General features: G+C 42.2%; 1 protein-coding gene across 3 annotated transcripts; it reads left to right on the top strand.

Moving 5' to 3' along the window:
• Nucleotides 1-1,831: 1,831 nt before the first annotated feature.
• On the top strand, nucleotides 1,832-20,127 carry MBD3 (methyl-CpG binding domain protein 3). 3 transcript variants are annotated; one of them, XM_081932059.1, is made up of 7 exons: nucleotides 1,832-2,220; nucleotides 9,630-9,789; nucleotides 12,131-12,268; nucleotides 14,520-14,610; nucleotides 15,839-16,016; nucleotides 17,436-17,621; nucleotides 18,255-20,127. In XM_081932059.1, exons 1-6 carry the CDS (start codon nucleotides 2,159-2,161, stop codon nucleotides 17,614-17,616), a joined length of 810 nt encoding a protein of 269 aa, XP_081788185.1. In that variant the 5' UTR covers nucleotides 1,832-2,158; the 3' UTR covers nucleotides 17,617-17,621; nucleotides 18,255-20,127. The 3 variants fall into 3 exon arrangements, with proteins under 3 accessions (XP_081788185.1, XP_081788184.1, XP_081788186.1); XM_081932058.1 differs by lacking the exon at nucleotides 1,832-2,220 and adding an exon at nucleotides 3,504-4,313; XM_081932060.1 differs by lacking the exon at nucleotides 1,832-2,220 and adding an exon at nucleotides 3,725-4,217.
• The last annotated feature ends 248 nt before the right edge of the window (nucleotides 20,128-20,375 follow it).

The following is a 20,375-nucleotide window of genomic DNA, read 5'->3' as shown; positions in this document are numbered from 1 at the left end:
GGAGAATATGTGTTGATACCAATTTGATGGCACATCATCATAAAGCAATGCAAACTACGCTAATTGAAATGTTAGCATTTGGATTCACAATGGTGATCAAATTTGTATCACAGTGGATGGCTAATGTCTTGCATCCTTTCACCTGAGCTTCCAGTTGTAAGAGGGTACAATGCAGTGGTGGGTTTCAAAATGTTTTAGAACCTCTTCTGTGGGTGTGGCCTGCTTTGTGGGAGTGGCTTGCTGGCCATGTGACGGTGGGCATGGCCAACTTGTAAAATGTGATGAAAGTCACATAACAACGCTCTTGCTTAGCAACCAAAATGTTGGCTCAGAAACTCTGGCATTTGAAGCACGCAAGTCTTAAAGCTGTCAAGTTACAAGACCCTTGCATCCCTAACCCTTTAGGAAAAAAAAACCCAGGGGTGTTCAAACTTGACAGCTTTAAGACTTGTGGACTTCAACTCCCAGAATTCCTCCTCGCTCTTCATCTTGATGATGTGCGGACAGGGGTGGGGGTGGGGGAGCTGGAACCGGTTCTAAACGGCACTGTAGATTTCTTCTATAGAAGAGGTTAGAACTGGCAGGAACCCACCCCTGGTACAATGTCATCCTGTCCATATGAGCTAAGGAATTTTCTTTTAAAAAATTATCTTGATTACTGCAATGGAGGATCATGCTTGAAACCTAATTCAGAAGCTACAATTAGCAGCAGCCAATTAACTGGTGCGAAGTACCACATGATGACGACATTGAAAGATCTGCACTTGCCAGGCATAATTTAAAGCCTTAAAAGACTGGAGACCTGAATATTTGAAGGAATGCTTCTCCTACCTGAAGGAGAACTCACTAGGCCTCCAAGCAGATCTTTCAATGGAGCTCCCTATTCCCACCTTAGCAGCTGCTGCATTTGAGAGAGCCAATTTGTTCTGGAGTCTGGGCTTGTGCAGACAAGCTGCTTATGTCACAGAAACGGCTGCTGGCAGAATACTGAAACTGTTTTCTAATACTGGTTTTCCCAGTATTAAAACTCCCGGCTATGGAGTGCAAACGTTTGAATAACCTGCAGATGGCAGCAAAGAGTTGGGACTTTCCTGAAATCCTGATGACATCTTCTGGTCATGCCATTTAGTATGCATTGTCTGCCACATTTGCTTGTCACCCTGCTACAATCCATTGTCCATCCACTGATTGTGTAAGAAATCATGACCATCTTTTTTTAAAATGAAGGCCCACCTGGGGAATTTGCAGTTTCCAGCTCAAGCCTGGTTCCAGTGTATTGTCCACAATGAAGTTGCCCAATTAATGAGATCTTTAGGAGAGGTTCTATTGAATTCTCCCAGCCAGCTCAACTATTTGGGGATTGTGCATCTTCTAAAGACATGGAAAGCTCTCCCCCGGGAGAAGCATTCGCCCCCCCCCCCACTCTCCTAGAATTCAGGGACATGAGTCACTATCACTAGGGTTTCAATTGTTATCTGATTTTAATCGTGTCATGCTACTTTATATTTATTGTAAACTACAATGACTGTTTCTATGAGCAAAAAAAAAAAGTATACATGTAAATGACTGGTTCTTTTCGCACTTGCTCTGCTCTTTTGTTGTTCCTAAGACTGTTAACCTGCTGGCGAGGAACGGTGTTGTTTTTGAAAATAAACCCCTTGAAATTGTTCAGGCTTGCTACACACACAAATCAATTTGTAATTTTAAAAAAATAACAATGTCACGGTTCATATAAATTGGGAAGCACCAAATAACTTGAGGTCCAGGAGACGATTCATAGGACAACCCGGGCCTGCGTAGATGATGCAAGAGAGAAGATCGTGGGCAGCGGTTTGCGAAGGAAGCGTTGCAGCAGGCCTCACCTGTTGAGCGCGTATCCTGATTTAAAGGCACATAAAAAGGGGAAACAAGCGCGACGGATCCCAAGCAAGGGTCCCAGGCGCCGAGGGAGGAAAGGAGGGAGCCGGAATCCGGCGCCCAAAGGCCGCGGGGGGTGAAGGCGAGGCGCCTTTCACGTGTTTCGAGGCCGCCCCCCCCCCCACCGCCTCCGTCCCCTGCGAGCTGGCCCGGCGGGGCGGGGCTTCTGGGGTCGAAAGGAGCGGGGGTCCTGGGCTTTGGGACCACGTGGCGCCCGCTGCACCGCCCGGGGAAGAGGAAGATGGCCAAGGCGCCGGGGGCACCCGGGGGTCCGAAAGGGAGCCCGCGCTGCCTTCCTTTGGGGTGAGCGCAAAGGGGAGCCTGGGGAAGGGGTGTACCCGCCACGGGGGAGACGGACGGACTGAAACCACGGACAAGGTCCAGGGCACGGGCTAGAAGCGGCCGCGGAGCAGCCAGGGGCTCTGCTGGAAGTCTAGGCGCCCGTAGAGCCCTGGTGCGGGCTGAGGAGGGGGCACGCCGGTGGGGGAGGGGGGTTTAGGTGCGTCGAGGCGATGCGGGAAATGGACGCTCTCCAGTCCTTGGAGGGCGACTCCGGGGATGGGGGCGGGGGCGGCTCCGCCAGCCTCGGGAGACACACGGAAGGGGAAGCGTGGGGAACGGGTCCGGGAGGCGGCCTCGGGTCACCCGCGGAGGTCCTCGCAGAGCCGCCCGTGGGGGTTGCCGAAGAGAGCGGGGCCGGCGAGGCGCGCGCGCGCTGTGGGGCGGGAGTTTTGAAGAGCGGGGAGGGCTTGAGCCGTGGGGTGGAGGAAGGGGACGGGTTGCCGGCGGGGAGGGAAGGGCCTTGCTGGGGCTGGGGGTCCCGTGGTGGTGGGACGAGCGGGGAGCTCCTCTGACGGGGAAGGCGGCGGCTTTGGCGAACGGCCCCTTTCGCCCCGCGCATGGTGAAACATTAGATGGCATTAAACGCCCGTCGATAAATACGAACGGCCGCTGCGGGAGGGAGGGAAGGAAGGAGTGAGCAGGCAGGCAGGCGAGGCAGCTTGTGAGAGGAGCTGGGGGGCGGAGGCGCTGAAGGCATGTGTGTGTGAGAGGGGGTGAAAGAACGAGGAAATGGGGAGAAGCTGCGGGGGCGGAGGGGAGACCCGTGGGGCCTGTCCAAGCAAGCCCAAGGGGGTCCAGGGCAGGCAATGAAAGCAATAGGGAGCCACGGAGGCCGTTGGCAGATGGGATGGGTGGGCGAAGAGCCTCCCTCGAGGAGCCAGGATGCGTGGTGTAGAGTGCAAAAGCCGGGCAGATGGGAATCGTTTTGAGTATGGACCCCCGTGTGGGTTTGGATGCCGCCTTTTCCAGCAGGAACTCCCGGAGGCTTGCAGGGCCCGCGCTGCTTCTGGGGAAGTGGTCGCAGGGATTTGGGATTTGCCTAACGTCGGGGGGTCCAGGAGAAGCTTCATAGAGAAAGGATGGCGGTTTGGAAAAGTGGCCGGAGATGAGCACGCGAGGCAGCGTTCACATATACGCAACTGTCTGGCTGCGGGGTTCAGTGGGAGAGAGTGGGAGGCACATCGTGAGGAGAAATGAGACGGTGAGCGTCAGAATTATAACCGGTATCTGTTTTATAAGAAAGAAACCCCCCGAGCCCTGTCAGTTCTTTTGGCAGCAGGTGCTTGTATTAACGTCCGTTCATGTATATGTGGCTAAAAAAAACATCTCTCTGAGGGGAACTATATTCTTGCCAAAGCGGAGGGATACCATGTGGGCGCTTTTTCTTTAATTTGGCGGGATGGGAAGTGGACTTTTTTTTTCTTTTGGCTTTTCACCAACGGCTGCCTGCGCTCAATCTACCTCATTCCTCCGTACGGCGGGAGGAACTTGAGTGAATGGAACAGCCGCGGAGGGGAGGCGCACGTGCGTGGTGAGGAAAAACCGAAAGAAATGAATGAGGGAGACAGCAGCGGGAGGGAAGGCAGCTCCTGAGAAGAGCTGATGATGTAAGCAAAGAAGCTCGGCGGTCGGGTAAAAGGAACAGCGCCCCCATCCAGCGGCAGAAGTGAAGGGTGGGAGGTGCGATTGACAGCTACTGAAAGGAACAGCCACTGAACGTTCCAGTCCCAACAGAGGGAGGCACTCTGGAAGAGCTTGGCCCTGGAAGCCAGAGTGGAGGTTGCAGTCGCCACCAGCTGCAACAGAAGCTAGCCAGCAAGTAGCAGCAAGCAAACCACCGCAGTCCTGGCTGGGAGGGACCTTGGAGCAAGCCGGCAGGCAGGAGCCAGAGGAGGAGGAGGAGGCTGGCTCGATCCAGATCCAGACCCAGGCATCGTGGAAGCAATGGATCGGAAGAGGTGGGAGTGCTCAGCTCTCCCGCAGGGATGGAAAAGGGAAGAAGTGACCAGGAAATCGGGGCTCTCTGCTGGCAAGAGTGATGTCTATTATTATAGGTGAATGTGCCACGGCGGAGGGGCCTTGGGTAGGGAGGGTTGGCGATGGGAAGGGAGGAAGATGGAGGGGGTGACGGGGCTGCTGTGGCCACCGCCACCTATCTTTATCTTTACATGCTTGCTGCTCTAAGACTGTCATTGCAAACATGCATACAAAGAGGGGGAGTCTGCTCAGTCTGCATTTTCTGCATGGTGGAGATACAGCTAGTCTTTCCTGTCCCCTGTTTGCAGCTACTGTGGAAAGTCTAGTTCTGTGGGGAGAAGGGGAAACTGGTTTCTGCATGTCAAATGGGAAAGGAATGAATGGTTACTTCCAACCTTTGCATGTGTGTTGTGCTAGAGATTTCAGGGCTGAGAATAGCATCTTTAGCATTTTCGAAAGGTTTGATGTAAGCTACAGACGTTCCTTGTTCTGGATTTAGCTAAAGAATCGCTTGAAAGGAGTGTTGCCAATAGCTTTCTCTCGGTCAGCAGTGGAGTAAACTACAAATGACAATTTCACATCTTAAAAGTCCAGTCACTTGGTGTATATCCTCAAGTAGAGCTGATTTTAGATTACTACTATTGTACCAGAGTCGAAGCATTTGAGCGATTTCCCCCAGTGAACTGTGGGCAGGTTAGTCTCTTAGTATCTGCATGCTAAGAAATTATAATCCTGTTGCAATTGCAAGATATTCTTCTGGAAGTTTACGCAGTTATTTCAAGATGGAGGAGCTAAGTTGCTGTCTGCTTTTTGTTGTCTTTGGGGCTATGAAAATATGATACCCCTTTCCAGGGACTTTGCATCTGCCTTTTGAAATATATCAATGTAGGGTTCTCTGCAGAGAAATAGACTTTTATTGAACAGAGCAGTGATTCTCAAAGTGGTCTGCACAGGTCAGCTGGTCTTCCACAGCATCCCCGCATTAACCAAATGGAGTCTACCCACCATTTCAAGTGATAAATAAATTCTTAATTTCAGATTTCATTTTTTGGTACAAAATTTAAGGGGCCTTTAAAATTTAGAACGGAGATGTAGGTATATCAGAATATAACACAGATGCAGTAATAACTTGTTGAAAAGTGTTTTCAGAGATGAAGATATTGCTTGTGCTTTTCTAATATTTATTAATTGGTTCAATTTGCTGAGTTTGTGAAAGTGGCACAGAGAGAACACGAGGCTTTAAAATACAGAAAAATCAAATTTGTTGTGGGAGTCATGTGGCAGGGCAACATATCATGTGGAGAATGCGTGAGTTGATTTTAGATTCCCACCACCATTTTTGTAAATAAAAGTGGTGAACATACCTAATACTCTTCCCTCTTCTTGTTTTTCACACAACAATCCTGTGAGGTGAGTTGGGCTGAGAGAGGGACAACTATCCCAAAGACAGCTAGCCAAGCTTTCAGGCTTAAGGCAGATTGATAATCTAAATTTGATTTAAATACATTTAAATTTAGTTGAGTCTAAATTCAGTTGGAATCAGTAGTGGATGATAACTAAACTGTCAGAAGTGCTATCCTAAGTACAAGAGAGTTTTTAGGGAGGAAACTAGAGAACTGAGTTTCTTTGCAAATGAGGGGAAACCCCAATCTGCAGAATAGTAGGTGACCAGCTACTCTCTTTTTGCTATATCAGTAAACTAGAAATATTGTAGAAAGTTAATCAAGAAAAGCTAGAGGGAGCAGGGTAGAAACCTAGCCATTTAAGGATGTGTGTAGGCAAGAAAATAACAAAGTAGTACTGTTGTTGTGTTGCCACCTTGGTTTCCTTTAGCTTGCTTACATAGACCTCTGTAAGATGTCCTCACAATGTTCTATGTGGGTGTATGGGAAACAAAGACTGCAGAAGATGAGTTGGTAGGAAGCCTGTCTGATACAAAACAGTCCCCCCCCCCCCAATCTCTTACAGTATAGTCACAGTATTTCTAGTAATAAGAGAAGATACAGTCTGTTGCATAAAGATACTAGTAACTATGTTTCACTATATTTCACTAACCATGATTTGTTAAATAAGTGGGTTTACAAATCACACTAAGCAAGAACTAAACAAATTGCATTGTGGCTGCTAATCTTGTCAATATGCTGCTGATGGCATTATGATATATAATATTATGCCAGACTGCCAATGCATAAAAAGTCTCCAGTCTTCTAGCCTCATGGAAGAAGGCTGAGATGGCATCTTGTGCTTGTTCATTCAGGAAGTTGTAGAGGTGGGATTCAGGGCTGCAGTACAGAGGAACCCAGCACAGTTATTGCATGTTCATAAGCTCATAAATTGTACCCTTCAGATAACAATTCACATGAATTGAGAAGAGAGGGAAATTAAAGGCAGAACATGTAAATCCTAGGTATAATTAAGTGGATGTCTGCTAATTTTAACACACTTTTTAGGGGGGAAAAACACCTGTAACACCCATAGTTTGGAAGATAAGAGTATCTTGGGATTTCCGTTCTGCTAAGATATCTTTGAGATTTAAGAAATGGTCTAGATTAGGCTTGCACAACATGTAAAAGGGAAAGGGCCACATCGATAAATTAAAAGAATAATCCGGAGCCACAAATATCTGGCATGCTGATCAGCGGGTTTGGGGGCTAACAGAAGGGTAGCACTGGTGACACCGCATGTATCTTCAGATGGCATCAGTAAATTAAACTTTTTTAAAAATGCTGGTGGGCTGCCAGTTGTCTATTAGTTATATGTATATTTTTATTAATGTGTAGAGCAAAGCTTTAGTGCTATGCCCAAATAATCAATTAGTATTATTATGCACATGATGAAAGATTTGGAGAACTCCAGTGGTTTTTATAATTTTACAACTTCAGGAATAAAATGCAACAGAGTAAGCCCCAAAAATAGCTGACAAAATGTGATATGGAGACATGACTGCTTAGAATATTTTGAGGTAGAAAATAGAAACCAAAACGCACACTTCTATGTAGGAGCAGGATTTAAGGATAAGCGTGACTACAACCATTCAGAATTATTCCTTTCTGTTCCTTATCTGCACTAAGTTAGCTGGCCTGGTTGAATAAGCAATAATTATAAGTGCTAAGTTGGAGAAATGTATCTGGGATGCTTCTGAAATGTTCAGGATTTGTTTTTAAAAGAAGTACAGCTAGTCCTCGACTTGCAGCCATTTGTTTAGTGACAGTTCAAAGTTACAGTAGCACTGAAAAAAATAACTTATGACTGTTTTCTTATTTACAATCATTGCCACATTTGGATACTTGGCAACTGGTTCATATTTATGATGGTTGCAAGATCCCAGGATCATATGATTATCTTTTAGAACAAGCAAAGTCAGTAGGGAAGTCAGATTCACTTAACAACCATGTTACTTGCTTAACAACTGCAGTGATGCATTTAACAATTGTACCAATTGTACAATTGGCACAAGAAAGGTTGTAAAAAAAGGGAAAAATTCACTCAACTGTCTCAGTGACAGAAATTTGGGGCTCAATTGTGGTCACAAGCTGAGGATTGCCTGTACCTTACAGTTAGGAAACAGTGAATAGGAAAGAGCTGTGGCATGAAATCACTGAGGAAAGAAGTAAAAGTGAACCATGTTATAGTCATGAAGTATGTGAACAAGAGCAAGAAGGGAAAACATGTATATCCCATACAAAAGTTCTGCTTTCTAATCAAGGAAATATTGTGACATTTCAATTCCTTTTGAGTTTTCACTGAAGTTTATTACTTGCATCCTTTCTCCAACTTTCAACTTGGACATGAGAAACAACTTTAACCTGATAAATAATGTGAACCTGGAATATCCAATCACAATAACTCTCAGGTGTATCATTGCTTATCGTAACAATTGAAACTGATCGGCAGTGGCTCTAATCCTTTACGGTAAGCTACACTCTATGATGGGAGATCTCTATACCACTTAATATTTTCAGTACAGTATTAGATGATTCCATTTCCTCTCCTGTGCTTTTTAAAAATCAACCTGAAGCTTCTGAAGAGAGCAATTTAGAGATAGGACTAAAGCATAATGCCCAATATTTAACATTTGATGGTGAAAAAATAAGGAATGATGGGCTTTATTTCTGAAAAAAAGAATATTCTCACTATTGTCTGATGTAGGAATCAGCTATACAAAGATTTTAGTGACCATGAGGACTGAGTGTGAATGCAAATAATAAGACTTGATAGACATGTATTACCTTGTAAAAGTATTCTGGATACCTAGACTCAGTGAGAAAGGGTGATCCCTGAAAGGAGACAGTTTGAAAACTACTGCTGTATTTTACCCACTTGCTCCAAAAACTACTGCTTGATGTTACACTTTTTTTTTGTTTTTTAATTGTTGTTTTTTTCTCTCCGTTCTATGAATGTCTGTGTGCTTTCCTAAAGCTCGATAATTGGTGATGGAAATGAATTTGCATGTAACTGGGACAAAGATACATTTTCCCTTGCAAATCAGAATATAAAAGAACAAAGAGTCCAGGTTGTCTGTGCAGAGTAGACATCTGGAGGCTGTTCAACCCAGTTTGAATAGGTTGCAATGTATTCATTTTAAGTTCTCCCTTTTTCTTCCCCCCTGCAGCCCATGTATGTTCTCAAAAGTCTGTGAATTTCAAGTAACACTCTAAATAAAGGAACGAAAGAAAAGCAGACAGCTTTTTTTTTGTAAACAGAGTCTGAAGGATACCATGGAAAACTTTACAATGCCAGCATACCTTTAAGACAGGCAAGCGTGGAGAATTGGTTCCATTGCTTTGCAGCTGCTTTTTTATCTTTGATTGAACAATGGAGGAACAGAAATGCTCTCTGAATTCACTTTTTTTTTTACTAAAAAAGCATGATAATCCACATGGGATACTTTCCTCACAAATGACTTACAGGCCTTAAATCAGGAGGACTTCATATCCACGGTCTAAAGCCTTTTCTTTACATGTTTGTATCATACTGATAAAATGGTAGTTTTAGAATTATTTCTGTTTGTATTGAGCAGTTGCAAAGGTCTCATATGTAGAAAAGCATGTATAGTATTTTCTTAATTTTAAGTTATAGCTCTTAATCCTTCCCCTTTACAAAGCTTAAGTTCACCATTGATCTTCTTTCTATGTGCATTATACTGTCCACAGCAATAATGAAAGTGACTTGCTGCTAGCTAGCCTTGTTGCATCTGTAGTTACTGAATGGAAGGGGAAGGAGTCTGTTAACTGCCAGAACAAAGCCGTTATGGTTTTGCAGGGATAAGTGCAAATAGCTCCAAACTAATTGCTGTATTTGGGCTATAATTCTAACACATGCTGCCCAGAGTTCAAAAGCTAAATTTGTTGTTCTTTCCACCCCTCCCCGTCCAAATTCTGTCCATTTATCAGTCCAAGTGGGAAAAAATTCCGCAGCAAACCTCAGCTGGCCCGTTACTTGGGTAACTCCATGGACCTGAGCACGTTTGACTTCCGAACAGGGAAGATGCTAATGAGCAAGGTGAACAAAAACCGGCAAAGGATGCGCTATGACTGTTCAAGCCAAACCAAGGTGAGGCTGGTCTTTTTTCCCCTCTCTTTTTTTAAAAAATTGAATATCCTGTTGGCTATAGGGAGAGAATTAAAATTGAACTCTGAATGCACAGGGTGATATGGCTTATTAAGTGTATTTATTTTTGTCAATGCTCTTTCTTTAATAACTTGTACTTGAAGCAGATAGTGTTTAAAATAAATTTCACATTAAAAATTCTAAAGTAGTATCTCTGCAAATGGGAGACAAAAACATATCCAAGATTCTGGATTCTAAGCAAAATGTTGAACCAAATTATCTTATTTTATGTGTGTGTGCATTTTATTAAGCATTACAGTTAAACAGATAAAAATTAATACAAACTAGAAAAAATTAAAGTTGCAAAAAAGAACATAGAGAGAAAAATGGTGAGGTCAGGGAAGAGGGTATTTTCTGCTCTGCCCTCAGAGGTGAGGAAAGCCCCCAATCTCTTAGCCTTCTGCAAGGGGGTCAAAACCTGGCTGTGTAGCCTTGTATGGGGGGGGGGGGGACATAGCCATGGGGCTGGTTGGCCCCTTGAGGAACCCCCCCCCCCCTGTATTAACTCCTTTCCCCATCTTGGAACTCTTTTTTATAATTTTTAATTATTTGGTTTTTAATGATTTATTATACTGATTAAATTGTATATCACCAAGAGCCCCTCTATGAGGAAGATGGGCAGTTAAGAAGGTAGACAGACAGACAGAATAAAACAGAGAAAAAGAAAAGAATTATAAAGAAATGCTTTGCTTTTTGTCACTACAATTAAAGAATTTTAACAACCACTTTCTCCTAAAATACAACAATCTCTTCATCTCTTTTATCTATAAACAAATCCTTAAAACTTCGTCATTCAGTCCTAGTCATCAAAAGTCCATTGTTATCAGAAAATAGATATGACAACTTATCTATTTTAACCTTGATCAAATAAACCTACTGTATACACTTTTTTTACTTTTAATAAACTTGGTCTTTACTCCCTTCATTTGACAACATTTCTGGCCATAGTGGTTATGTGAATCACCACAGTAACATGTTTGTTTGATGAATCTGATGGTTACAGTGTCCTGGGGCCATGTGATCACTTTTTGCAATCTTCGGAGGAGCAAAATCAATGGGAGAGTCAGATTGATAATACAATAGCAGAGTTGGAGGGGACCTTGGAGGTCTTCTAGTCCAACCCCCTGCCTAGGCAGGAAGCCCTATACCGTTTCAGACAAATGGCTATCCAACATCTTCTTAAAGACTTCCAATGTTGGGGCATTCACAACTTCTGGAGGCAAGCTGTTCCACTGATTAATTGTTATAACTGTCAGGAAATTTCTCCTCAGTTCTAAGTTGCTTCTCTCCTTGATTAGTTTCCACCCATTGCTTCTTGTTCTACCCTCAGGTGCCTTGGAAAATAGTTTGACTCCCTCTTCTTTGTGGGAGATCAGATCTGTAACTTAGTTGCCAGGCATCTTCATTTTTAGCATTGACCATGGGGATGCTGCAAAAGCCGTAAAGTATAAAAAATGGGCATAAGTTACTTTTTTCTGTGCTGTTATAACTTTGAATGGTCACTAAACAAATTGTTTTCAGTTGAGGACTACCTGTACTAATTTGTAGCTTTTTATCACTAAAGTACATCAGAATATTGATATGTCTTACTATACACACATACTTGGACTCCTAAAGTTGTCTTATATGAAGACAAGCTGTTGGTCTAAGGCTTGAACTAAGATGGGCTAAAGAGCATTCTGTATACTCTTTAAAAAGCTATATGGTGTTGGGAGGAAAATCTGATAGTTCATGATCAAGATAGATATGAAGAGAAAGCAACTCTTTCCTTCTGTTAAATTCCTGACAAGAAAATTCTGTATTGCTGCCAATGGAGAAAATTCATTGTAGCCAAAAAAAAAAAAAGTTTCTTTTGTTGAATGATTTATCCAGAAACACAACATAAGGAAAGGGTTATTTTCCTTGTCATGTCTCTTTAAAAAATCTGAAATTTATAAAGACTTATTTTCCGTAACTTCCAGTAGACTTTTAAGTTTTAGGAGTCTTGAAAATGTTTAGAATCAAACCACTTCAATTGCAAAATTGTCAGTTTGAACCATTTTGAAACTGTTTCAACTCAAAATCAAATCTTTGCAGTTAGAACATAGCTGTTTCTGGCTAAAAATGCACAGCCCATTCACAGCTGATTCTCATTTGAAACAGGGTATTTTGGATTAGAAACAATTTGATTCAAAACATTTTTGCATAGCCACAAACTCAATAATGCTGTAGACTGGGATCTTAATTTAATTTCAGAATGAGTTTTTTTTAATATTGCTCACTTCCTATCCTCTCAAATCTTTAGGGTAAGCCTGATCTAAACACCACACTTCCTGTGAGGCAGACGGCTTCAATTTTTAAGCAACCAGTCACTAAGATCACAAATCATCCCAGCAATAAAGTGAAGACTGACCCCCAAAAAGCAGTTGACCAACCTCGACAGGTAAGGGGGTGTGATTGAGAGGTGAAGGTTTGCTTTGAAGTATTTTCCAAATGATCTCATAGAACGCTAGGATGAGAAGCAGAGGCCTAATCAAGGCTGAGCAGCAATGTGAACCTTGATCTCTGCTTTGAAGGCAGTCTGCTTTCTCCATTATACCACACTAAGTTGTTGTAATATCGTAAAAAAAACTCCTGTTAAATCCACCTAATCCAGCATTTTATTTCAGGAGTGGTTGCCACATGTTGCAAGAATGCTTGCTAGGAATATCAATTGCCAGCCTACTCCCCCAATCTGTAGCAATTTTAGATTAGCTCTGAACTTGAAATTAACATTTCTGAATACTGAGAGGTTTCATTTTATTAGCACTTCATGAGCTTTAGATTATTTCCAAGTATATCCCATAACCAAGGGTTGCATGAAAGAACCTAGCTGAGGCAGGAAAAAAATGCTCATATTGATAACTTTCTCCCTTTTCAGATTAATCTGAAGTAAAATCTGAAACTTGTAGACCTTGGAGCTGCAAGCAAGTTGCTAGCTATACTTAGACAGCACCTTCTCCCAAGTGGATGGGGCCACTGTTGGCCCATTTTGCATAGTTTGGTATTTTGAGTAGAGTTTAAAAGGAGGAAATCCCTGATACCCTCTATCAAGTTTGGTCTAGTGGTTAAGGCAGCAGGCTAGAAAGCAAGAGACATTGACTTCAAGTTCTGCCTTAATCATGAAAGTCAGTTGGGTGACCTTGGGCCAGTCACAGCCCAACTCATGTCATAGGGTTGTTGCAGTTAGAAAAATAGGGAGAAGGTGTATTAGGTATGGTCACTGGCTGCCTTGAGAACTTTGTAAAAATAATAAAGCTCTATATGTATGTATGTGCATGAATGAATGATTGGGTGAAGTTATATACAGTATATGATTCTAGCTTCACACAGTCTTCAAGTGAAACCTTCAGTAAAAATTATACAAACTTGTTTAAAATATTTGGAGAAATAGGTTGCATGCAGAAGATTAAATACCTCGACATACCATGTCCAATAGAGAGCTGCAAAATTCATCAATCTGGGATGGGCTATTCTAGTAAACTCAGAAAAATCCCACTTGTCTCCAAATTGTGAATGATTCAAGGTGCTCTGGACAAAATAGGTGCTCAGGCAGTCATCCCAAGACACTTCCAGTTCAGAAGCTACTTCTGTAAATAGCTGAAATATCCCATCCCACCTCCAGAAGTGTTATGGTCTAGAGCAATGTTTCTCAATCTTGTCAACTTGAAGATGTCTGGACTTCAACTCCCAGAATTCCCCAGCCAGCGAATGCTGGCTGGGGAATTCTGGGAGTTGAAGTCCAGACATCTTCAAGTTGACAAGATTGAGAAACATTGGTCTAGAGGGAAACACAACATTCTTGAATGTCTGGAATGCTGAATTCACAAATTGACAATCTTTGCATACACCTTTTCTAGAGGTTTAAAAATATCTTGGATGGGAAGATTGGTCTATTTTCTTCTGGAAAGTCACTATTAGGGTAAAATCCAATGTTTCACAACATGGTACCCTCCAGATAACTTGGATTATATTATTTTCAATAATTATTAGGTGAGCTTGTGCTGATGGGAGATGAAATCCAAAACATAAATCCTCCAGACCTTCCTCAGCTCTTGACCAGCAACTGTTCCATTCAGTTACAGAAACGTAAAAAATGGAAGCTGAGCCTTTCCTTTTGCTCAAGCTGACAGTTGTTTGTTTCCTCTCTCTGAGTTGTTTGCTTTCCTGCATTACGGTTGGTCTCTGTAAGAACTTGTTCCTGAGTTAGCTTCCTACCCCAAACCCTTTGTAGCATATCTTTTTAGATTAGGGGTGGTGAACTATGGCCGTTTTATGACCTGTGGACTTCAACTCCCAGAATTCTTGAGACAGCATGGCTGGCTCAGGTATTGTGGGAGCTGAAGTCCACAAGTTATAAAAGGCCATAGTTCTCCACCTCTGTTTTAAATGATAAATTGATCTGGGCATCATGTATATGCCATTCAGGATCTTCAAAGCCACAGTGAGTTAAAATGCTTTTACACTGAATAACATTAGGAGGGATGCATACTGGGGAAGACTGGAATTAGATCGAAAAATAACATACTGCAGATTTCTTAAAGATGTGTAACGGGGGATTCATAACTTTTCTTCCCCTTCCTCCCCACTGTCTCTCCCCCCCCCTCTTTTTTTGTTTTTTGTTTTACAAAAATTCATTGTCTTTCTCTTTTTAGCTCTTCTGGGAAAAGAAACTAAGTGGCTTAAATGCCTTTGACATTGCAGAAGAGCTGGTGAAAACAATGGACCTTCCAAAGGGTTTGCAAGGTAATTTCAACAAGTGTTGGTAGAGAGCTGAACTGCTGATGGCTGTGACCAGGTTCCTCGGATATGAAGCTGATTATTTCGTTGGGAATATTTTACACTCCACTTCTCCACTATCAAAAAGTTTTCATGTTACGTTAAAAATAATGATTTTTCAAATAAATGATCTGGTCATAAAAATAAATGTCCAGATAGATCAGATGTAATAGAGCATTTTTAACACAATGCCATAAATATATCTTCACTTGCTAGTTGCAAGAATAAATTATCTTTTCATAAGCTATTCTGTCACATAGGAGGTTAATGTTTATGTCTGTCCATATATTCATTTCAGTAATGAAAGCTTTAAATCTATCTGGTTCACAATCCTTGAATTGTGTTGAAGAGTTTCTAATAAAGGAGAATATTTGTAGCTCAGGATTTAAATGAGGATCCTTGGTGCTCTGTGACCTTTGGTTGCTTTCTTTAGGCCGTTTCATTACCCAAATGTCTGCAAGCAAACAGCCAAGCTCAAGAGAGCACCCAGGAATGCCTCATGAAGGGTTTCTGGCTAGAATCTCCTCTTTTGCCCCACCTTTTATATAAATTGCTCTTTCCTAACCTCCATTTCAGAAGTGATCCAATCCTTTCAGATTCCAGTTTCCTTCCTTTCGGCACTTAGATGTCTCATCATAATCAGCTGCTTGAGCTATTTGTTAAAAATACAAAATGCATTTTTTAAAAAATCTCACTATTCGGGTGGGATGTGTATAAAATGAAATACTCATTTTGCACCCCCTCATCCTCGGGAAAACAAAACAGCAAGGGAAGGGAAGTTTGCTGATTTTCAATCTGCTGAAAAGGGAGACCACAGGAAAGAGCTTAATTCTGTCTCGTCTCCTAGAAGGCACAGGGCTTAAACTGTTTGGAGGCTAATCCTGCCCTCTTACTGTTAGCTCTGCCTTCCGTAAAGGAGGAAAGGCTTGCCCCCTTAGTTGCGTTTCTAGGCCAAGAGGTTAAAAGGAAATAAAGGACAAAGAAATTTTTACCAAAAAAAGAAGCTTTAGCTGTGGAATAGGGATTTAAATTTGAATCTCTGCTCACCACTCTAGCTATTGCCTGATACTGCTACCAGGCTATCAAGGAGTATATTTGCGCCTTAAACATGATCGTATTGATCAGTAAGAATTTTGTAATAGTAGCAAAAAAAAGACAACCATTTATTAACTGTTATTGTGCTGTACCTCTTTAGGTGTGGGACCTGGATGTACTGATGAGACACTCCTTTCGGCCATTGCCAGTGCCCTGCATACCAGCACAATGCCCATCACTGGACAGCTTTCTGCTGCTGTTGAGAAAAATCCCGGGGTCTGGCTGAACACTTCTCAACCTCTCTGCAAAGCCTTCATGGTGACTGATGAAGACATCAGGTAGTAAAACCTGACTCCCAGGGCAGGAGGTGAATTTCTCCCCCTGGTGTTTTACGTAGTGCCATAATTTGTTAAATGATTAAAAGCATCTATGTTTCTGTCCTCAAAAAAAAATTAAATTGTTGTAATATGCGCGTTAATCACCTACAGTGGGGCCTGAGCATTCCCTCAGTCTAATTCACAAGCAGGGCTACAAATATTTGACGTTGTTTCCAGCAAGAGCAGATAATCTCTGCCCAGTTCCTGTCCTCCCCCTGTTCTAGAAAGCACACAAGAGTACAATTTCAGCCTGACCACAATTTGATCAATTGAGATCTCTTTTCTTCTACAATGGTACCTCATTGTTAATTGGTTCCAGGAGGTGCAACGAGTACTAAAACACGATGAGTTCCAGCAAGGCCAACTTCTTGTCCATTTTCCGTAGCTGTCCCCCTTTTCCTATTGCAACACACCCGAGTACGAAACAAACGAATACTGCATTTTGACATGAAAATGAATTATTTTCATGTCAAAATGCATTGATTACTAAATTCGATGAGTTTTGAAGCTGTCAAATATCGAGCTACTTAGTGGGGTCAGGTTCCCCCCCGCCCCATCATTTTGGTAGGGGACTCATGACCAGCAAGCTCACTAACAGCATTTGGGAAACTGAAGGAACTCTCTTAAGTGCTAAGGGCAAGTAAACATGCTAGCATCTAGCAGTGCAACAGTATGCTCTGACCATGTACTGCATGACTCAGAAAGAAATCTGATAAGTGCTACGGCAGGCACGAAGCTGCTTGTAGCCACAGTGTAATAGCCTACATCCATGATGGCAAACCTATGGCCATTTCTGAGGGCACGCAAAGCGTTGCCCTGTCAGCTCCAGCTCGCATGTGCACACTGGCCAGCTGATTTTCAGCCTTGATTTTTGGCCATTTTTCGCCCTCCGGAGGCTTCCCTGGCAACCTGGAAATCTGTTCTTGAACTTCTGGTTTGCGTGTTGGGCCATTTTTCGCCCTTCCCGGGCTCGTAGAAAGCCTCTGGAGCCTTGGGGGGTGTGTGTGAAAAACAGACCTATCGGGGCCACTGGAAGTTGGAAAACAAGCCTGGAGGGGGGGGCTTCCCCATTTTTGCCCTCCCCAGGCTCCAAGAAAGCCTTCTGTGCAGGCACAGGGCAGCAGGGCTCCCTTTGTGCTTTTTGGCCTCTTCGCTCTCATTCCAATCTCATAAGATGGTGGTTGGGGAGAAAGGAGGCACTGCCTATTCAACCTTGAATTACTGAAATGAAACACGGGATATAAAAGTGACCCTATTATTCTTTGACAATTTACCTCTTCCCTAATAGCAGGGTTTCTCCATTTATATCTGCTGCGTGCTACAGAGGAATAGGTACAACATGTACTGGGGGTATTTATTTATCTATTTTTCTCTCTCCAGGAAGCAAGAAGAGCTGGTTCAGCAAGTGAGGAAGAGGCTAGAGGAAGCCTTGATGGCTGACATGCTTGCTCACGTGGAAGAGATAGCCAGAGATGGTGAGACTCCTGCAGTAAAGGGTAATGAAGAAGAGGAAGAGGAGGAGGAAGATGGTGATCGTGTACAGGAGATGGAGAATGTATAGTCCAGGTAGCACAGTTCCACTTTAATACCTTTTCCCCATCACCCATAGGTTTGCAGTGCCATGTTGATGTTTTTCCCAATCCTTGGTTCAGTTTCAAAGTGTCTTTATCCTACATTTCTTTGTATTTATTACCAAGCTCAATATTTGCAGTGAAGGATAGCATTTTTCAAAATTTTAAGAAAATACTTTTCCAAAATATTTCTTCTATTTCTATTTTAACTAGAAGGGACTTGAAGTGGGAATTAGATGTATTCTTGGTAAGTTCTTGGTCCTGAAGCCAAGTTGGCTTGGCCTGTTTTTTGAATGGAGTGGCTCTACCCTTGACCTCTCCTGAACGTTGAATAGCAAGTGCACATGAACCTTCAGAACAGGAAAACAATTCTTGAACATAGAGATTATTTCACAACCCGCCATAGTCACAGGCAGCCGTTTTGATCTTGCTGCATGATTGCGCGGCAAGGTCTTCTTCACCATTATGATCATGGAATCATAGGGTTGGAGGGGGCTTTGGAGATCTTCTACCCAACCACCTATCCAAGCTAGGAATCTTATTACTCGCTCTCCCACCCCATCCCCGGTACCTCTTGGAGCCATATCTTCCATGCTTTGTAGCTGATCAAGTGTCTCTTTTCCTTCAGGGTGTTTTTTCCAAGACCTAGCCTGCACTTGGTCAACACAGAGGCAAGTGCATCTTCAGAATGCTGTGCACTAACTGTATCTGCGTGTGTGAACGTGTTTGGCTTCAGTTCACAAGAAGCTGAAGGGACCAGTCAGACTGAGTAGCTTGAAGAAGAATTCGCTGAGCTCAGTTTTTTTCTTTCCTCTGCCCCCTCATTTTTCTCTTAAAAAGTATCACAGGGCAACAGAGGAATCAAAAAAGTTATTCACAGATTGTGAATATAATCCCTTTGTCTAATTTCCAGTCTAGCAGTTGAAACAGGTTTCCCAAGTCTCTTTTCTAATAGTGTCTGTACATGCCCTAAACAAATTGGTTTAGCCCAGAGATGCCAGGAAGAAATTCTTTTTAGGTTTTCTCTACATATTTGAAGTCACATATAACAAAATATTTTTGGTGGCATAGGTAAACTATTCCACTTGTAAAATCTTGCTGTGGTGATCTTCATTTTCTTATCTGATTGTTTAATATGGGTTCATTTTATTTGCTCAAAAAAAAAAAAAAACCTCCCATCAACAGAACGTGCCTTTCCATGTGGACTGGGAAACTGATCGCCCGAAGCTATACAGATCCATGATTTGGTCAAAATCCCCTTCTTCTGCATGAATATAATATGATATATAGAACTATAATTCATGCAGGGTTTTATGAGCACAAACCATTGTGGAAAGAATATTAAATGATGACAATAATTACCCAATCAGAGAAAGTGTAACCAAAAGGTGCTGTGTGAGTTTTTTGCAACTATTTGCAAGACAGGATTACTTAGTGCTATTGATCTCCTTTTGTTTTATAATTGAATTGGTTGCTTTTGGGGGAAGGGGGATTCCTTTGTCTCATATAATTAAATGCTTTTCGGAAGTAGTAATATTAGATTGCTAACATAGTTGAGGAGAAGCAAATAAAGCAGGCCAGTTGTAAATGACACAGAATTTGCCTTAATGAATTCCACCTCTGCTGGGATTGGGTTACTAGAAACAAATGATACCATCTTTGCTCTTGCTTGCTTCCTAATGCATACTGTCTCTAAATGAACTGTCATCAACACGATACTAAATTTTCAGTGCTGGATTTTAAATTTCAGGATTAGATGACAGTACTACAACTCTTTTTTTTTTAAAAAAAAGCCAGGGCTGATGGAAACCCTCTTCTTGAATCCTGATTAGATCTTACGTATTTTGGAAATGCGGGGTGTATCTTCCCTTTTTAATTCCCAAAGTTAGAAATATGATCTTGGGCCCAATATACAGTAACTCTTTTCATTTTGGACTTGTAAACAAAAGAAATTCAGGATTTTGGTCCAGTAGTCTCTATTTAATTGTTTTCAGATTTTTGAGTATTGGTTGAAATCCATCATGTATATTTCTCTTCTGCTCTTGCATGCACATAAGAGTTAGTCCCTGCTTGGTTTCTTTTCTTTGCTTATTTGTGAAGCAAACCTCTTGGCATATAATTCCTAGGAAATGTCATAAATTATTGCTTTAAGCTTTTTATGCTGCAAAATCATGTTGCGTGCTTAAGTCGTGCTAGGATGAAGCTGCAACTAGTGCGCAATTGTATAAAAGCCCTGTTGAAAAGGAAATGCAGTCTGGCTGTCTTCACAGAATCCTCAAGCCGGATTGATGCATTTATTTCCTTTTTAGCCAATGATTTGATAGTGTGATGTTCATTAACAAGAATTTAGAAAGTTCTTCAATTCTTTGTCTTTCAAATACACACTCATCACCACTGTCGCCACCTTACCACTGATATGTACCTTAATTGTAACAGTATCTTAATGTACAGTCTTGTTGGGGAATATTAGTTTTGTAATAAAATGTTTTTCATACATTTAATTTTTCATGCCTTTAATGTTTTTGAGAAAATAGAGTGAAATATGAATAGCATAACTCCTCAAATAATGTTACTTCCAATCATAGACTTGGAAAAGAAGTGAAGTTAAAAAAATGTATGTAGCAGTCATAATGTGAGAGGTTCAAAGCAGGCAGGAGAATGCTGGGTTAGGTAATGGTGGTCATTAGATTAGATGACCGGTTGAAATTTAGTATTTGTATCTTTATGAGTAAAGGAAGCCCACTAAATA

Source organism: Natrix helvetica, assembly GCF_964273705.1.
Source record: "Natrix helvetica genome assembly, chromosome: 1".
Taxonomy (NCBI): domain Eukaryota; kingdom Metazoa; phylum Chordata; class Lepidosauria; order Squamata; family Natricidae; genus Natrix; species Natrix helvetica.
Note: the sequence above shows the minus strand (reverse complement) of the source record. Positions and strands in the feature narration are given on the sequence as shown.

Coding starts and splice junctions, on each gene's coding strand:
- MBD3 (XM_081932058.1), top strand. CDS start 4,204: ATGGATCGGAAGAGGTGGGAGTGCTCAGCTCTCCCGCAGGGATGGAAA. Junction 4,314..9,629: donor AGTGATGTCTATTATTATAG/GTGAATGTGCCA, acceptor TCCATTTATCAG/TCCAAGTGGGAAAAAATTCC. Junction 14,611..15,838: donor CCTTCCAAAGGGTTTGCAAG/GTAATTTCAACA, acceptor GTACCTCTTTAG/GTGTGGGACCTGGATGTACT.